Source organism: Hippocampus comes, unplaced genomic scaffold, assembly GCF_001891065.2.
Source record: "Hippocampus comes isolate QL1 unplaced genomic scaffold, H_comes_QL1_v1.1 scaffold261, whole genome shotgun sequence".
In the NCBI taxonomy this organism is placed as follows: Eukaryota; Metazoa; Chordata; class Actinopteri; order Syngnathiformes; family Syngnathidae; genus Hippocampus; species Hippocampus comes.
In genome coordinates, this window is record NW_017805824.1 from 685,218 (window position 1) to 704,994 (window position 19,777).

A 19,777-nucleotide genomic window follows, 5' to 3' on the forward strand; every position below is an offset into this window, starting at 1 on the left:
AGCTGCAGGTTCCTGTGAATGATGTCGGATTGCATCTTTCAAATTTTTCCGCCCCTTAAACAACAGTTTGATACTCTGAATTATGTTTTTAAATAGAAAAAAAAAATCAACTCAAAAACTCATTTTCAAGTTTGATGCCTGTCGGCAAGTCACATAGGAGACCAAGATTCTTCATTTTCCAAGTTACTTCCTCACAAAGAGTATACACAACTGATTTTATAACAGGCGTCTCCGCCTACTCATTAAGCCTATGTCATAGGACTCAATTACTGAAGTATGTTGCCCAATAATGTGCTTAATATTGTGATCTCTTTCCTCAGGCTTTCACAGACAGCCCTCATTATGGCGATCATTTGAGTGACAGTCGATTAGTGTCCAATGAAGGATTGTCCCCGACACCTTTTATGAACTCAAACATAATGGGTAAGTAAGTGATTTTTTTTTCTGCTTACTCCTGTCATGCCCTTTGGTAGTGGAAAGACATTGTGTTAAAAAAAATGCCTTGATGACACCAGTGCACATCATTCATCTGGAGGGAGCAGTACTGAGTGACTTTCCAGTCTACAGGGATATTTTTTTCCCCTCTCCTGCTGTCTTTATTCCCTCCGTTAATCCCCTTCCCGTTACTGCAACTCCCTTCCCGCCTCCTGCGATGACCCTCCCCCAGGCTACAAGTCACACTATCAGTATAGCTTTCCATCATAAGAAGCTCTTCTGACCATCATAACCTCCCTAAGCAACTAACATTGTCTGCAGGGTGGAGGAGATCTTGTGTGAGGGGTTAAACAACACCATTGCATCTAATAATAATACAGTAATTGAAATCTGGTCTAGACTATTTACTATTTCTTGGTTTTTATTTCTTATTTTATTGTTCCTTTAACGGGATCATCTCTGTTTGCATTGTGGCTATCAGCAGCCATGTTTTTTTGTTTTTTAATGACTAGCCAATCATTTGTCAATAAAGAGCTGAGCGTTATCCTGTTCCTTGAGTTTAACCATTGGACAGGTTTATGGCTAACCACATCTCAGCTCCATTAAGTGATGTCCCCACAGACTCTTTCCTTTCAATGTGGTTAGTCCTCGATTTTATGCTCTTGTATTAATCAAGACCTTATCGTTTTTACTCATTGAACACACACACACATACGCTTCCACTGCATCTGTAATTTTGTATGCCAGCTACACAATCTTGATGAGCTGCAGTGACCTGTCAGAAGCAGACGACTTGATGGTGAATGTGCATGAACAAGACACCCCACATTATTAGGCACCCCTCCATTTCAGACTTTTATGTGCACCCTCTGGTCGTGAAAATACTGTAGTAATGTAATTCATGAAAGTGCACACGCTGACCACTCTGTGACATAAGTGTATGCTTGTTTTGCAATCATCACCAAAAAGAAAAGCCAGCTTCACAGCAAGCAGCCGATTGTGAATACTTCTTCAAAAAAGAGGCCAAGCTATTCATTGCCATTTCCAGTTGGTTGGTACTGTAAAACTAAACGTCAACAGAGAATTGCATGTTATTATTAAATCAAACCACACAACTCTGTCTCACGAAAGTCAGCTAGCTTAATGCTCACCCATAATGCCATTGATGGACTAACAAAACCAGCAATATTAGAACGCTGTAAGCAAAGGATATTTCAACAATAACAGTGCAGCAACACATATAGTCAGCCACTATAACAAGACAGGCATATGGTTTTTACCCTCTGTGAAAAACGACTAATGTAGCTTGCTGAGCTAAGACCTAAAATGAGATCATTAATTTGTTGTGTATTCTACTGCCCCTGGAGGCCAAGGCACACACACCAGAAAGTTTAGCTCAATGTCAATGGGCATTGAAACATGAGATGATAATGCACAAACTGTTTCAAACAATCATACTGTTGTCATTTCTGTTATAGCGGTTCAGGGAACTTGCACTGCACGTTACCCAGTCGGCTTTCGGGTGGTCAGTTTTTACCTTCAAAATAGTTCCATGGGAAATTGCAAAAACCATGACATAATGACCCTGTCATTTCCAGCCACGTTGTGTCAGAATTTACAATGACACTATGATGATGTATCTGCTTGCCCAATGAGAAACCCGTCCTGGAAATAGTGCCCCGTGCTTCCTGCTTTTGCCGATGGAATAGTGTTGTGTGCGAGTAGAAAAAAAGTGAAAGTAACTGCTGGAGGCTGGCACCACTTGAGTAGGTAACATAGTTGTCATGTGCGAAGAAGCCTCTTGTGCTGTAATCCGTTTACTATCCTTGGCGTCATGCACTGCACGCTGCCTGACAGGTGGACACCACATTGCTCATGTTTATAGCGCAATATAATGACAAGACTTTCGTCAGCGCGATTTGTTATGTAACACCATCAGACTCACATCAAATGGTGTCATATTCAATTTAAAATTACGTCATCATTCTCTTAGAGTCTACCTACAATAGATTTGAATTACATGTTTCATGAAGGTTAGCGATAAAAGATTTGCCCCACATTCAGCAGTCCTAATTATCCACAGGCATAGAGAGTTCGTATCCTCAACAAGAAGTAGTGAGCTGTAATTACCTAATGATATTTTTTTTATTCTTGTGTCAGCTGGATGAGGGATGTCTAGTGGGATGTTGGTTGTGCTTAATATCAAGCTATCTGCCTAATTACCACACGAAATGAGTTCCAACCAAAGGAAGTGAACTCTGCTCCTTTCTGTAATGCATTGTGGATTAATGTTTTATAATTATTTACTTAATGGACTGACCTAATTTTCCTTTCAGAGTGACTCTGTCTATTGTTCAACATAAAGACAATGAGGAGAAATGTCTGATATACTGTATATTCAATTACGAGTTGTAGCAGAATAGAAAAATGTCAACATTTGAAAGGTAGCAAATACAAAGAAAATTGTTCCAAGGCATCTGGTTGATGTAATTCTAGCATGCGTCTGTGGCAGCCGTCTCAAACATTCAAAGTTCAGCTTCATCCCCACTACGTCTTTGCAAGAAATAATTCAATCCATTTGCTTCATAGCCATGACACCACTGCTGAGTTGTAAATTTTTAGTCACGTTCCCCGTGGTGTGTCTCTTTCACATTACACATGCGGCTTTGGCTCTGCATACTAACTAATCATCTTAATGCTGTCATCAACACACACGTACAAGAACATGAATCACACGTCCACATGTGAACTCAACGTGACTACCTAAGAGAGACCGAGCTCTTCTATCGATGCCATGTCCACTGTACACGTACAACTGGTCGTTGCAATTGTATGTGAATAAACGGGCTCCTGTCACTCGTGATACTCTGTGTTTTCTACACAGAGCATCTAAAGAAATGCTGTATATCGTTTTTGACACTGGCTCACAATAACAAAAATGTATTTCTGGCTTCTTGGTCATCGTCACATTTCTTTTCCATCACTGGTATTCATCTGTGGTAGAATCACAAAAAAAGACTAATCCTTTAGATCAGGGGTCGGCAACCAAAATTACTCAGTGGAAGACGATCTCAAAGTGCCTCCTAACAGCAGTGAACTGTGATCGCCTTGGGCAACTTATTCCATCCATCTGTAAAAGAGCTCTACTTGCAGGTCCATATAAACGTACTTTGCTTGCTTGGATCTTCTGCATGGACTCCAGCGAGTCCATTTCTGCTTCGACAATGTCAAAGACTGTGCGCACCTCTTCTGTGCTGAATTCAAATGGAATGCACGAAAGTACCAAAAGAAAGAGAACTCAACCCATGCGCGCAGTTAGACTTCATTGGGCTCTTGAAGTGTCTCGTTTTTCTTTCTTTTTTTTAGTTGAATAAAATTAGGTTTTATATGACCTATATTGACATAAATATGCATGAGCTTATGAATGGTTTCAATGGAGATGACGGTAACTACACTAAAACACGTATGGTGCTAGGTGGTTTCTGCAACCGACGAGAATTTGTATTTTTTCCAGGGTTAGGAACTGCACCATCAAACAATGCAATGAGGGGCAGCCTGCTAATGCATGCAACATCAACATTTATTTGCCATACCTGCATGATTTCCTCCATGAACTCATGTTAAACCTGAGTTTTGCATGAATGATTATTAGTGACAAGCGCAAAAGGCACATATATATCTCCAGTTCATACGACGGGAACAGTGTTGCAAATGGAGCACGGGGCGATGCGGTGCCGTTTAGTTTTGAGGATGAAGCCGGTCATTATGCTGAGCTGCAGGGTGTGCTTATCTATTACTGAGGTCAGTGGAGCATGAAGAGCTGACGACGAGCTGAAAGAGCGCAAATCCCTTTTTCCCCCATCCCCACGCCGCCCACATCTTGCACGTCCTCACCCTCGTGCCTCTCTTGGCCCATCTTGGCCCTACCCGGCCTTTGCTTCCTCAGGCCCCGGCCCCCAGCAGTTGACTGGGGAGGCGGGCCAGCTGCAGAGGATCAGCTGTAGTCTCCATTGGCCTCGGGGGAGGAGGGGCTGCGTCTTTATAGTGGAAATAACTGAGATTTGACCAAGATATAATCACTTAATGAGTCTCTAGGAATCAGCTGCAGAGGTCACAGCTTGATGGTAATAATCACTGCAAAACATTTTTTTTTAAATTGGACTTTGCTATATGTTCTCTCTTATAGTAGAAAATGAGCCAAAAAGAAAGTGTTATATTTTTTTCCATAATGTGTCATCATTCCAGCCAGAAGAGCACCAGTGCACCTGCATGAGTCTCCAAACACCTTCAGCAGTGCACTTCACAAACGTGGCAGACATGCTGTGCTGAGCACTATATTTAGCCACTAGAAGGCTATATTTTGCCAAAGCAGTTCGGGAGTTAGCACCAGGACATAATATATATCACAATAATCATGAATAAAATAACAACAGTTATTATGTGGGTTCTGTACTAACGACAATGCATTACGTTCAGTCGGATAACCTACAAAATACTCATGAGGGCAGCCTTGTTCAGTGATCTCAAAGTGATCTATAACAGAGGTTTTGTCGAAAATTCTCCTTTGTCCTTTGTTTGGTGGAAGGCTCAAATTTGACAGAAACAATTTTGCTCTGTAAAAGTTTTTTATGTCCTGCCAGTAATACTGCACTCCAAGTTGCGCAACACTAAACTGTGGTGCTGTATGAGGGCTCGGACAACTAGTTTTCATGTGCGGCTGACCATCAACGACTAGTTTTGCTGTGATTTAAAATTGGAATCACTGGTGAATGACCTTACAATGTTGCAGATGTAACAGCCAGTCAAAAATGCACCAGCTTATAGGAATGTGACGTAGCTAAGCTCAACCACTACAGCATCTGGGGTATAAATGTATTGTGTTTCAACTACCATATTTATAATTTCATATGTGTGTGTGCCTAGAAAGCAAAACATGGAGAGTCTCTGGTGCCAAAATACTTGGGTGCATGGGGCGATCAAACATTGCCATGCTTAGTTAGTAGTCGGTACTGTACATTCAAATACTCACACCTAATCATATCTTTTCACAATTCTATATTTATCCATTTTCTATTCTGCTTGTTCTGTGCTGGGTCATGGCGAGCCTTTTTCCAGCTGACTTACTGTGAAAGGCACGCTCAACAGTTTGCCAGTCAATTGCGGGCATCATGAACCGGTCACTGAGTGGCATGAGTCATGTACTGTATGTGAACCACTGACTACACTGCAATTGGCCACAATTCCGTAACAGCATTAATTAAGATGTTTTTGCAGTTATTTCAAGCAAATGGCATATACTGGAATCAATGATCCCGGGTTTCCCACTCAAAGCTGTTTTTGTGTTTCGTGCATTGCTTGAAATGTAACCCTTGTGCTCAAAGCTGGAACCGCATTCCAAAGCCATGTGTGTCTCACTATTTGTCCTTCACCTCAGTTCTCTGTTGTTTGGCTGTCCAACAGTTGTTTGGCATGTGATACCAAACATTGACGCATACTTGATGTTTCATGCTGACTGGATTCTAATATCCAGCTGGGAGAAATGTTCTCAGCTTGTTAAATGTGCACTGGTTCCCTCGGACAGCTGGTAAAGGGATGCTGGGGAACATGTTAGCGGCATCCATTACAGTGTTGGTGTTCGCATGGCGGGAGACGTTATTAGGAAGTGCATCGCCTCTCTTCTCTTAAGAGAATGGATGTGTGATTATGAAGTCATCAGCCATGAACCTATGCGGCTTTGGAGAAGCACCCCTCCTCATGGGTCCTCAGGGTGCCATTGATTGGTGACCATGTGTTTGTGCCTGATAGACTGTGAAATGGTGTGTTGCTGCGCGGCTGTGTCACACCTGCGTCCCACCAATGTGATTGATTGGTTTGGTCATGTGGAATGTTCCCATCTGGTCCACAGTAATGCATTTTTTTCCCCTCATTTGTGAATAAAAAGCACAGGCAGGAGAATAGTCGGGCTTGGGAAAAAAGGCAAAGGCCACATGAAAATATTTCCCCCTTTCCACTTCCCTGTTTTTCTTTTTAACATTTGGGGGGAAAAAATGAATAAATTGACCAAGCTTTGATTATCTGAATAAATACAATCAGAACATCCACACATGTAACTGAAATTGATTTTTCCAAGGAAGTAAGCCGTTTTTCCAGCGCCCATGCAGCTCTACTTATTGAATACCTTTATGAGCAGTGGAGATAATCTTTCATACCCCCAAGCCTAATGTGTTATTTTTAGTGCAGTGAAATGACGAATAATGATGATTTTCACATTAAGTCTTCGAATCACTTAAGCAACCCCAAAAAAATGGTGACTAGATCAGTTTCCACTACCTCTCAACACAGATGAAAAACCACGATTGCCAGTATCAAGCATCAAACAGTCATGCAAAGGTTCATGCATGACAATTATCAAATGGGTTTAAATGCCATCTTTGTTGATTATCGGACGCTAATGCAACAGCCCTTGTTATTTTGTTTCTCATTCTTGCATTTCCCCGGCTTGATTTCGCTTAACCCTGATCTTTTTTTCTTAAATTGATCTAGTTATTCTACCTAATGGCTAATTACACATCAGGTTGCTTCAGCAGTTGTATTTATCATCATGGTACCTCATAATCAGTGGCATTTCAACAACTCATTAACATTTGATCCTGCTGTGGTGAATAAGCTACCACTGACAAGGCCGTATACAGAAATGGATGTTGAGCTTATGGCAAAGGAGATGTTTGCTCAGTATTGTTAGCTCATCGTTCTCCATCCTACATGTAGTCTCAGTGCTCGGCTGGATTTCTGAGAAGAAGCTGATTTGGTAGTACCCAACCTCCCTCCTCTGCTTGCATGTCCACATTGACCTAACCTTTAATCCAGTCAGCTTTCATTTTCTATCTAACAGAGCTAGGAGAAGCATCAAAAAGCTTTGGACATAGGGAAGTAAACAAAAGAGCTATTTTCAAAGGGAAGGGGACTGGGACAGTATATCCATCTAACACAGTTTCACTGAATAAAGAGATACAGTGTATTGTTTTTTTTTTTTTACGTTTCATACGTCAGTGCTTAGAAGCAAGGGCTTGTCTTCTTGAAAGTTATAATACTATGAATGAAAACCAATTTATACACAGTAATTGTATGATATGTAGAGTTTTAAATGGTTTTCAGTCACATTTTAACATAGTAGGTCTGCTATGAATCAAATAAGTTGAATAATTCAATTGCAAAAAAATTAAAAATATTCAAAGCTAAATATGTGCATCAATGCTTCGCAGGAATAATTTTTCCACATGGGCTAATGCTTCTCCAGTGGCACACACCACTCCGTTTAGGAATAACTTCTAGGAAGGTAGAGTCCATAAAAGACAGACGTTGTCCAAAGTTTGGGATCTTTTTACACTTAGCAAGAAAAATAAAATGCAATGTATCCCACAACAGGAGGTCGACGATCGCTGACACAAGCTAACGTGTCGATCTTAGTTCGTCTGATGCATATTGTAGAACCTCCACAAGTGGTCAAGGATAGACACAGACCCTGGTGCACTTTTAATCACATTATTGATCAAACATTAAGAAAATAAACACATAACAAGCACATTCAGACGCAAGCAGCTAATGGCCAGAACTCCCAACATGTCTGTCAAGACATAAAGCCTAATGGGTTAATATAGCCAACCAACTCTATGCTCTCATTTGACGGTGACGACCATGCCACTCACCAGGCCACGCCTTTTAAAGCCATGCATGCTCTAAGTGAGGGGTGCCCAATATATCGATCGCTATTGACCGGTAGCTCGTGGACTGGTCCCAACTCGATCATGAGGGTAGAGGGAAATGGCGGGGGGATTTATGTGTTTGTGCGCATGTTATTAATATTATATAGTTTTGTCTCACTTTCACAAAAAAAGTATTTAAAAAAAATAAATGCGGTACGTGCAGTAACAGGTCAGTCGCGAGAGGTTGGTTGATTAAAAAGTAGGTGTTTGGTCAAAAAAGGTCGGGCACCCCTGCTCTTAGCCATAGATAATACTGTACATTATAACGAGGATGATGACCCCAAATAAACAGTAATCATCCCTGCGCCTTACATGCACATTATTGTGTTGAATAATGCAAAATCAATTTTACTCAATTAATCAATGAAGAAAGCAGTAGTAAGGTTAATTTCCTAGTTCTCTAGTCAAAATATATATATAATTGAGTCTTTTCCATCATTTGTACCATTTTGCTGCCACAAAATCACAAAAAGTTGCAGGGCCGAGTGCTTGTGGCGTTAATACTTAAATGTTCAGTCTTGTAAGACTTGCTGGTATTTTTTATGATGTCTCTGATGATGTCTTTTATTTTTTTCTTTTACTTTTTTCATCCTTATTTTTCCAGAAATATTTGATTGAACTCCAAGTTGTATGACTTTATGGCCATTCGACTTGGGTGGTTTCGCAGTTTTCATGAGTTGTAAAATGTAGGACTTTAAATTATATTCAGCTCAGTTGAGCCAGTTGTATTAATCCCAATGGGCAGTTCATTTGCAACGTCCTTGTCTTGACAGTCAGCCTGACCGACCTCAACCAAATTGATTGTTAAAATATCAGAGGAGCAGTTAAAATGTCATGGGACAAACTATCATGATAGATATTAAAAGCAATACTTATCATCCCAATTGTCATTTTTAATAGTGCTTTTTTTGTAATTATTTAGAGTGCTATAAAACGGATCCCATCACACATTGCGTATCAAAAGCACCAAATGCGAGAACAGTGAAGGAAACATTTGAGCTGATGTGTGTTTAAGCTAATGCGGTGTCTACATGAACAATATTTACTCATCTTGCCGTTATATGTTTGTTTTCATGATCTTGGCTTTTCTTTGAGCAAGGAAAATTGACTCGATCACTTGATGGGGAAAAAAAGCTCTCGGAATGTATCTCCCGGGCGGTGAAGCATGCGCTCTAATTGCTTGTTTTTGTGGTGAGGGTTTTGAATTGATCCCTGGGGGCTCTTGGGTCACTACCTCTCGTGTTATCAAAATATGTGTGGCTCGATAGAATGCCACACTGTGCTGCGGCACAGACCTGAGATCGATGAGCACACCGAAAGACTGGTTGGCTTTGACTGTTCAGCACCTAATTCAATTTTATTTTTCCCCGTACTCTGTGTTCAGGTCGTCTAATTTGAAAGCCAAACCGCAAATTCGAAATCCTTTCTCTAAATATATATTGCCCCCAAAAATGTTAATTAAGTGTAAACACTGACATTGCGAGTTATCTTTATGTACCGTATTCCAATTTCACCATCAACATTTTTGTCATCACTCACTGGAGATGGCGTGAAATGTGACAGTAATGTGAGGTGAACATTTGCTTTGCCCTCGGCTTAAACACATGACAACCAAAGCCACTTTTGATAAAAGAGTCACGACAGCAGCCTGTAGTATACAAGAAACGGCAATAGTCTCAAAGCTTGAGGAAAAAATCTTCTGAGGTCTGTGGAAACAATAGTTGAGCTACAACATAAAGTGCTATATTTAGCTTTAGAACCGGGCACAGACTCATCACTCAGATGACGCCATGCCTTCTACTGCGTGTGCGCTGTGGGAGACAAATAAGGTTGCTACTACTGTGCAATTATTAAGGCCATTACTTTTTAGTGGGTTTTCCGTCGGTTTTGTTTATCTCCTCACATAGTAATGACTCCCAAGCTGAGCGACAGTGAACCTCTACTGGTAAATACTTCTATGAGGGATTGGCGCAGCCATCATCCATTTATCATTAAGTATTCTGTTGATGGTATGGCGCTGCTTGTTGATTAATCGAGTCTTAAACTAATTTAGTTAAAATGGAGTGCACTAATTGGCTAAAACCAGTCATTTCATCGCAAGTTTGATGACTTAAGGCTACACTATGTTCCCAACAAGCACGTTCGCTCGAAAACAAAGTGTGCAGTGGGGTGGGGGGTCGGAAACTTACTTGGCAACTCATTGTGAATCCATCTCTTGCACCAAAACATGCAAAAGAGCCCGTTATTCACATACACACTGCACAGTGTCTCTCTTTTTCTCTACCCCTCTATGCACCGTCCCCTCCGCTCCACTGTCAGGTTTAGTTGCCTGCACCCCATTTTACTGTTCAATACACCAATGTCTTTGAAACAGGGGTTCAGAACATTCTGAAAACATTCAACGATTGAGATTATTTAAAATCATAATTGTCAAAATGAGCAACGTTTTAGGTGATACGTGGTGACTATGCATCGTGAAGGCCCCATGGATTTGAATACTTTTACTTCACTGCCTGTCCTCAGTCACTTGTAAGAAGATCTAAATAAGAAGCAAGTCACAGTATGAGTTTTATGAATCCATATCACTTCCATAATTATTCCACTTCAGTTCTCTAAGTAATATTCTCATTCCCCTCGTAGCTTTGCTGACTATATTTTAGATTGATTTTTCATGAGTCTAATGATTACTTGTTGGTATTCTGTATTTTAAAATTGTTGTTGAACGTTTTTTGGAAGGTATTTTGCTTTTGCAAAAAGTAGTTTGTGTTTTTTTTTGACAGGCTATATACAGTACGTCATACACTGTCTGTGTTTGGGGTTTTTTTTGTTTGTTTTTGCTTTTTATGCAAAGTACAGTGGAACTAATATACATGATAAAATAATGTAGCCTCCTGTGATCGTACATCATGGTTTTTATTCGAGATAAAAAGTTTAGAAATCAAATAGATATGCTTGAAATCAATGCATGGATTTATCATTTCCATTTCTGTGAGCCTGACATTAGTTTCAACTATGTTATAAGGCAATTGCACATTTGACGGGAATTGTATCTCCTGTTGTTTCTATAGAAATACAGCTACAGATGTAAGAAATTCCACTGTTTATTTTTTTGTAGTTTTGCCCACAGAGGGCAGATTCGATGTAGGAAGTCAAATCCATATATATTAGCGGAAGGACGCGAATAAGATTTAAGATAAGATAAAAAGGTCAGAGATTCTGCACGGGACCGAACTAAATTAACTAAGAGATCTGTTAATCTGTGACCTCTATACGTGGCGTGGTGGATTAATTTGCCGGCACTCTGCCACTTGGTCCCGTTCCATCCTTCTCTTCTTGCAGCTGATTTATCAATTGTAGGGAGGAGGAAGGGTGCAGTGTTAAAAATGGGCTGCCATGTCCACTACGTTAGATTTTTCTGGTGCTATTTGTCTGCGTTTGTTATCCTCTTATATGTTGTGATCTCATGTACCACTGACATTAGCATGATCTAATGTCAGTGGTATCTGCACAAATACATTTTTACACCAAAAGCGCTACAGTACAAGATTACCGGTACTCAATCACAATGTCGTGAGCTTTGGTGGATTTAGAAAATCTTGTTTTCAAACCCTAAAACTATTTCCCTTGCTTGTTTAGACACATTTTAGGACAGTTCATCTCCCTTGTGTGATTGATTCTAACTTAGTGCACTGGATTTGGACCCTCAAATTTATGTAAAACGAATCATACTTTCAAGTCAAGCTGTTGAGCCGCCCTCTCATGGCAACAAACGTACTGTAATTAGTACATTTCAAACACAATCTGCTACGGTCACAATTGATGCCAAGGCACTGAAGAGTGTTCAGGCTGGCTAATGGGTAGCCAGTTAGCAGCCAGCACCTAACCTGAGCTCACAACATCTAACTCCACACTCTCATTCACTCACTTCCTCATCACTCACCAGGCCAGGCTTCACCTGGACTCTGCCTCTTGGAACACGCGCACTCTCAGAGTGCTGTGAGAGCGTCAGAGTGAATTTTCCAACGCGCCCTGTCTTGACAGCAGCGAACGGGCTCTGGTTGGTTTCAAAACTTCCACTTTTAACTACGGAAAATATGTTCTTTTTAGTTTAAAAATGGCTTAACTCAACTAGACTCTCGTATCCCATTGTGGTCAAAGATAAAATCCTAGAAGGTAATGGCAATTTTTAGTGCTGTAAATAATTATTCATGCCACCTTCTTTTAATATGCTAAAGAAGGTGGCTACCGGCGGTAATGCACCGAAAATAAAACTGTCAGGCAATGGGAATTGGTTGCCTTTCCGAGCTCCAATTTCTAAATGTACAAATTGCACCTGGGTATAAATTGCAGGACCAACCAAACCATGAAAAAAAAAGTGTGACCCATAGTATGAAAACTACGGTAATTATACTGATTTCAATGTAAAATATAAATAAACATTCATTTGTCTCACAATTATCCAATATTACCTTGCTGCCCCCCACCCCATAATGTATGTCCAAAATAATGTATTGTGTTACATTTCTAATAACAGTTTATTGTAGTGTTTTTATGAAATACTACTAATAGAGGGTTCTGTTGCTCCTGACAAAAACCCACCAATGAAATGTGACATAGCATGGCCGACATTCCACATTGACAATATGTAGAAAACAATTACCGTATTTTCACGACCATTCGGCGCACCGTATTGTTGGGCGCAGTCTCAGTAACGGGTGCTATTTCTGTATTTGACACGTACACAAAACGCACTGTATTATTGGGCGCAGCCAGGCATGGTAAAACATACGCCAGCTTAAACATATGGCATGCATGCACGCACGCTAAAAACACGTTAGCTTGAAGCATACGGTAGCAGCTAAGACATACGGACACACGCTAAAAACACGTTTTTAAAAAGGCAACGGAAGCAAAACTTGAGTTCGATTGTACTTTATTTAGCCATTTTACAACGTACTCACGCGACTGGTACCTACTAGGGACGTGCCTTTAGCGTCCTCTTACACGCCTACCCTTCACTCATTGGCGACTGGTTCCTGCTAGGGGCGTGCCTTTAGCGTCCTCTTACACGCCCACTCTTCACTCATTGGCGACTGGTACCTGCTAGGTACGTGCCTTTAGCGTCCTCTTACACGCCGACCCTTCACTCATTGGCGGACTTCCGCATGCCTGTCGTCACTCACGCCCGCCTTTTCTCTGTATAAACGGCGTGTCGGCCAGAAGTGCTCTCAGTCAGACTTTGGAACTCGGCGCATACACTAGACGCTCCGCATTATAAGGCGTACTGTCCATTTTGGAGAAAATTGCTCCGCATTATAAGGCGTACTGTCCATTTTGGAGAAAATTTAAGACTTTTAATGGCGCCTTATAGTCGTGAAAATACGGTATATTTTTCCCCAATACATTTTGGAGATTCATGCTTTCCATTGGGCAGCAAACAGTGGTTGTCATTTGTTTTGCAAAACTAGATAATCAACCCTACAGGCCAACGATTAGTGCAAGCTGTGCTACATTATCAGTAAACACTGTGACAGCATCATTGCTGTAAATATTTATGGAAGCTTGCAGGATGTGCATTTCCCAGGTTCGACCGTGTTTACACAAAGTTGAGGTGTTATTGCTTCGTGAGTGGATTTGGGAATACGTCCTGTTGTATGATCTGAGTGGGTGTTTGAAAGTGTGGGGCCTGGAACTGCAGCACTGAACATCAATTATTCACATCAGACACCGGTCGGTTTGACAAAACATGTGCTGTCAATGAATACTTTAGTCAGAACTGGACCAGGTTCCAACCTCTGTGGACTTTTATTGAATGACGGTGAATCCAGCGAAAGAATCCGCAGGTATTTGCTGAGCGGATATAATTTAATAAAAGTTCTCTGAAAGGAGATATTTCATCTTCCTCCAGCGATAGTGCAAGGTGGTAGTATCCGACAACTTAATCCTTTTTCCGGAGCGATGGCTTAGAAATGCATCATATTGTTACAAGAGAAGCGGCTTTGTAAGATAAACCATCTTCCCTCAAAGTGTTCTGAGATGTAGTCCAGTCCGCGCATTGCAACTTTTCCCCTGGAGAACTGCTCAGATGATGTATTAGCCTCTGGTCACCTGTGCTTGTGATGCAATGTTCAGTTCAGATCCATCTTTGCGGAACAAAACATCCACGCGATGCAATTTTTTTAGCTCACCAAAATAATCACCTGTACTGTAGCGTCAACAGAATTTAGTCCCGACTTTGTGCTTGTAAGACCGTATTTGGATTTCTGGCGAATATGATGCCACATCAAGTTGTTCATCTTGCTCATGTATGAGCTCACTGAGCTTTGTTTGTGTGCTTTGTTTCTTTGTTTTTTTTCAGGGGACTAGAACTGCTGAGTGTAGAAATTGTCATGGTTTTGATTAATGTGGTTATGTGTTTGTTGGTTTTATTTCTCCCTTGAAAGCTGCGTGTGATGCATCCTCTGAGGACTATATCACACCTATAGAATGAAATATTCAATCCTAAGTTGAGTAAACACAAGTTCCAAATGTCATTGCTCAGAATTAGTTGTTTCATCTTCTGCTAGTTTATTTGTGCAGTGGCTATAAAAAGGGAACAAACCCCCAGTTCACATCCCATGTTTTTGTGGTGTAAAAAAAATAAAACCAAGGGTAAATCATTTGAAAGGCTTTTCCATCATATATAACAGTTTCAACTCAATTGTTTTGTTTGAATTCTTCTCTTGTTGATTTTCATGTTATTGTTCATTAGGTGCTGTACATATCTTTATCTTTAGTGGAATAGTGGGCATTGATAAATACATTAATCATAGAACACGGATTTGCATTGATATTGTCACTGCTGAAATATACTGGAGCTAAATTATGCTGCATTTGATCAGTTTCTAATCATGTTCGTTTCACAGTTGCGCCACGGTTAAGATAACAATCCGCTCTCTTTTTCAGCGAAATCAGAGAGCGTTGCGTTACATGCCTTTGCAAGGGATACTGGAGCATCCGGCTGTCAGGTGAGTTCCATATTGTAGTTGGGGACTTGCAGAACGGTGGTACCATTGAACACCTTTTGTTTTCCTTATTTTCATGTAAATATGTATGCGATAGACTCGGTCCTGATTGATTTTTAGCCTACTTTACACTTCTAACATTTCAGCTGGTGTTTTGCCAGGCTTTTAATCCAAATAATTGAATTAGATCATTGATCCTCTTGCCACATGGCTACTTGCCAATTGCCTGACATGGCTAATGACTTCTCGTGCTTCAAAAGAAGTCCTGCGGTGGATTGATTCGCACTGTCTTGTTCATTCGCCTCTGCCTGTCAGTCTCAGGTGCACCTCACTTCCACTACACATTAATTTGTGAACAGGCATCACTTGTATTTGTAAACAGATCCATTTCACTCCAAAATATGTATTAATCCTCTTCAATGGAATGTATTGCATGGCCTCGATTTAGTCTTGGAGTCTTCTTCAGTGATTTTCTCCGGGAGAGTGAGAGCAGACTGTGCTGAGGCAATGGTTCAATATCATTGAACAAAGCCAAGAGCACAAGCGGGTCAGTGATGTGACATCTGTGACAGCTTGTCATTTTACAGAGCCAGTTTGTTCCTTTTGGATTACATTTTTGTCACCGTGTCCAATAGTTTTGATGACCTACATTTTGCATGGAGACACTGTATATGTAATTCCTTTGAAATGAGGTATATTGAACATACTGCCTACACGACACTAACAGCTTTTAATTGAATTATTTCCACTCCTTTAGTGCCCATGTAATGAAATCTAAGCTGTATTTAACTACCAGTTTATCCACTACAAAGTTCAAACATGTCAGTGTGTCAGTCGTCAGCCCGGAAAGGGGATTCCCAGAGGCACGTGTGCTAGTTGGCAAGCCAACGACTAAACATAGCTTGCTGTTGTACTCGCCATCGTGAGGCTGTCCGTAGTTGATTACTTTAATTGGACCAAGCTCTTAATTGGTCTTTTAACCCCGTCTGCTTAGGTTGTTTGGGTCAGAAAGCTATTGGATGAAACTGGCACTAAATAAAATTGTATGGTTCGAGTGGTTCTGATTATTGCATAATCCTCTGGGTCCAACAATTTTTTGTTGACCAGTCCAAGGAGGCACCTTAATTCTGCCATAGAGCATAAACGTGTTTGATTTTGGTAGGCAAACACAGAAAATGAAAGTTGTCGTTTCCATGTTTTATCTCTCACAGCCATCTCTACGCTCAGACGTAGGAGTGACAAGTCCTAGTTCAGGGACGACATCGGCAAAGTCAGCCGCTTCTTTCTACTCGTTCAGCGCAGCTAATCCCAGAAGACGTCCTTTACAGGACCCACCGCCTATTGGTCAGTACCACTTTCATCAAAGATTTGATTCAATGCCCAACTCTCCTCTTTAGGCAAAATATTTTATTGAATCAAATATAAATTCCTTGATGTGGCTTATACCACCAAAAAAAAAAAAAAAAAAAAAAAAAACGTTTTATGCAGTGAACCAGTATACTGCATTAAAGGCATGTCCTTGAAATATATCTCATTGAAATTTTTTTCCATGAAGTTGTTATACTTAGCTTCCCTTAAAAGGTTAATCATTAAGAATGAAAAGAGTAGATTGTTGGGATTTATGATGACTGATAGTTGTGAACTATACTCACTATCGCGTACCAAAACAACACCTTCACTAAAGTCACCCAAAACATTGTTTTCTTCTCTTTTAGTCGTGAACTATACTCACTATCGCGTACCAAAACAACACCTTCACTAAAGTCACCCAAAACATTGTTTTCTTCTCTTTTAGTCGTGAACTATACTCACTATCGCGTACCAAAACAACACCTTCACTAAAGTCACCCAAAACATTGTTTTCTTCTCTTTTATCTGGAGTTGGTTTTCGATCGTTGTGTTTTGTTTGGAACACATTCGTACTGTCTTGTGTTTGTTTGTGAATGATTAAATGCGCTTTCATCTCTTCCCACAGATCCTCTACAAACAAAAAAGGTTCGCAAGGTCCCTCCTGGCCTACCTTCATCTGTGAGTGGAAGATCATCTACCTCTCATATAAATAGATTTAACAGTGAGCTAACTCCAGCGCATCCGCCCGCACACACACACACACACACACACACACACACACACACACACACACACACACACACACACACACACACACACACACACACACGTAGATCTGTGCTACTCAGAAGGCCAACCTGTCAAGCCCTGTACACAAAAAAGAGCGCTCTTGACATTATCTCCACAGTCGCTGAATGGGGATTGGTTGCTTAGCACTACTGTTTGTCTTTACCCACAAAGTTGTGGCATCTTGTATTCGTTGTTCATCGCAGCATTGTATGATGCTCAAAGCGGGTTTGTGTAGTTTTGTGTGCTCGCATGTGTGTTGTGCGTTTGCACTGGAGGTGATTGATTTTCAGCGGTGCCCTGTCACAGTCCAGCCTCCTCACAGGCTCTCCCGGGAGAAAGAGAAGCTGTCAGAGCGGATCCCCAGCTCTGCTCTTTTGATGTTTAATTAGTCATTACGTCGCTGAACAGGAGGACAGACAGAGATTAATAGCACAGAATATCTGAGAATTCTGCTGGTAATGATCCCAACGGAGCAGAAACCATTAGGATGCAGAGAAGTGTGGAGCTCAGCTTGCCTTCACTTAGGCGGGGGGTATTTGGAGTTCATTAATATGCATAAATCACAAAGTCAGATGTTCGTTTGTAAAACCTTAGTGATTTGCCAAAGTTCTTTTTTATTTTACATATATCAAATCCTTGATTGAATTCCTTTAACGGGTTTGTGACTGCTCTTTATTTTTAACAAGAAGCAACTGGTTTGCTAAAATCCAACCCCCGCCCATCATTATCAAACAATATTTCTTGTTTTGGAAAGGGATTCTGAGACGGGCTTTTCCCTTCACTGCTTTGATATTCGTCACCTCCACCGCGGTTCCTCAAAGATCAAATGTTGAACAGGCTTCAGAACATAAAAGGCTGACGCGTGTTTTGTTTCTGGATTTGTATTTGAAAAGAAGTTTGTCAGCGCATGAGGGAGAGAAGGTGTCTGCGGCAGCGGCAAGCACGCGAGCTGCCTTCTTCCTCTTAAGTAAGTGATATATCTGAGGTCTTGTCAGACGGAGGGGGGGTGCAGGCAAAGAAGGGGTGCCTGGCGGGTTACATCTCTTTGTTGTGTAAATGGGCGCTGGGCTTTTATTTGTCACTACTTAACACATGGGTGCAGGTGCGCTTGTGTGACTCATAAAAGTACAATCAAGCAGTACAATGGCAGATAGGGAGAAACAGTGACAGAGCATGGAATAAAATACAGCTTCTTCTTGTCACTCAGCGCCGCTCAGGCGATAAAGCCTGGAGCTTGGCAGGATTATCCCGGTTAGTCTTTGATCCCATTTGAAAGAAAAGAGATGGAAATGTTCAAATCAAAGGCTTCAGACCTCTTATAAATTAAAATAAAACATATTGGACGGGTCGAGTTTGATATAAGAGTTGGCCTGTAGGAAGTGTTACTAATGCTGTTGATGTCATGTCCACATGAACACAGCAATGTTCAATACATATTCCACACTGCACTAGATAAGTGGAAGAAAAGATGACTGGATTTCTATCGTTTTGTATTTTGGCCTTTCCTCCACACATACAGTATACCTGTTTCTTCGGTCGGACAGTTGCGCTATTGGACTATGACATGAATATTGTTCTGCGTCTTGAACCGGGTGAGATGTCATACTACAAGTCCGTCACCGACCAGACGCCTCACGACCAATCGTTGAGTATGGTCAGGTGCTATGATGCGTCAAGACAACTCAAAGTAGTCCACGCCTGTCTGCGGCATATCTGTCGGCTCAAAATCGATCTACGTTTTTGAAGAATGACGTTAGTATAACTATTATGAGTTTCTCGAGATACCAGATGTTGCTCGGCCGATTTTTTTTTTATGTTTTAACGTGCAAGCAAAAATTTGGGATACATTCTCTTGATGGTCGCAGTGAACTCAACTCAACTCAGTTAGCAACAAGCTGCATTTTGGTAATTGTCGGCAATCGTCAGGACATGCTAATGTACTAAATTCGTTAATTCTGCTTTACAGTAGACACATTCAATATACAAGAGGTGAAACGATGAATCAATAAATCAACAACTCATTTATAATTTAATGAGTCATTTAGAGACCTTGTTTTATTTAAAATTCTCCATATCCTCAGAATTTCAGCCTCTGAACAGTTAATATTCTCAGATTTCTGCAGTCCTCCATGAAAGCTGACATCTGCTTTTACTTTGGATAACAATGACCAACATTTTTGCCTATTTTCTGTCATGTTACAGACCAAACCAGTAAACGAATCTTAATTTATTTGTGTTTGTGCATTTTCTGCAGTCAGTTTGAAATATTGTCTTGTTTTTGAATGGAGAGACGGAAATCAAAACTCTCTCTCTCTCTCTCTCTCTCTCTCTCTCTCTCACTCTCTCTCTCTCTCTCTCTCTCTCTGTCCATATATATCTCTCTCTCTCTCTCTCTCTCTCTCTCTCTCTCTCTCTCTCTCTCTCTCTCTCTCTCTC

General features: G+C 40.8%; 1 protein-coding gene across 3 annotated transcripts in view; it reads left to right on the forward strand.

The window, feature by feature from the left end:
* tcf12 (transcription factor 12) overlaps nucleotides 1-19,777 on the forward strand; it is a 70,598-nt gene that overhangs the window by 13,843 nt on the left and 36,978 nt on the right. For all 3 annotated transcript variants that reach the window (XR_002170226.1, XM_019886795.1, XM_019886794.1), the window contains exons 5-8: nucleotides 321-423; nucleotides 15,144-15,205; nucleotides 16,414-16,546; nucleotides 17,178-17,230. Coding sequence is in view for 2 of the 3 variants with exons in the window: in XM_019886795.1 (XP_019742354.1) it covers nucleotides 321-423; nucleotides 15,144-15,205; nucleotides 16,414-16,546; nucleotides 17,178-17,230 (351 nt within the window). In the remaining variant the exon portion in view is untranslated. The remainder of the gene's footprint in view (nucleotides 1-320; nucleotides 424-15,143; nucleotides 15,206-16,413; nucleotides 16,547-17,177; nucleotides 17,231-19,777) is intronic.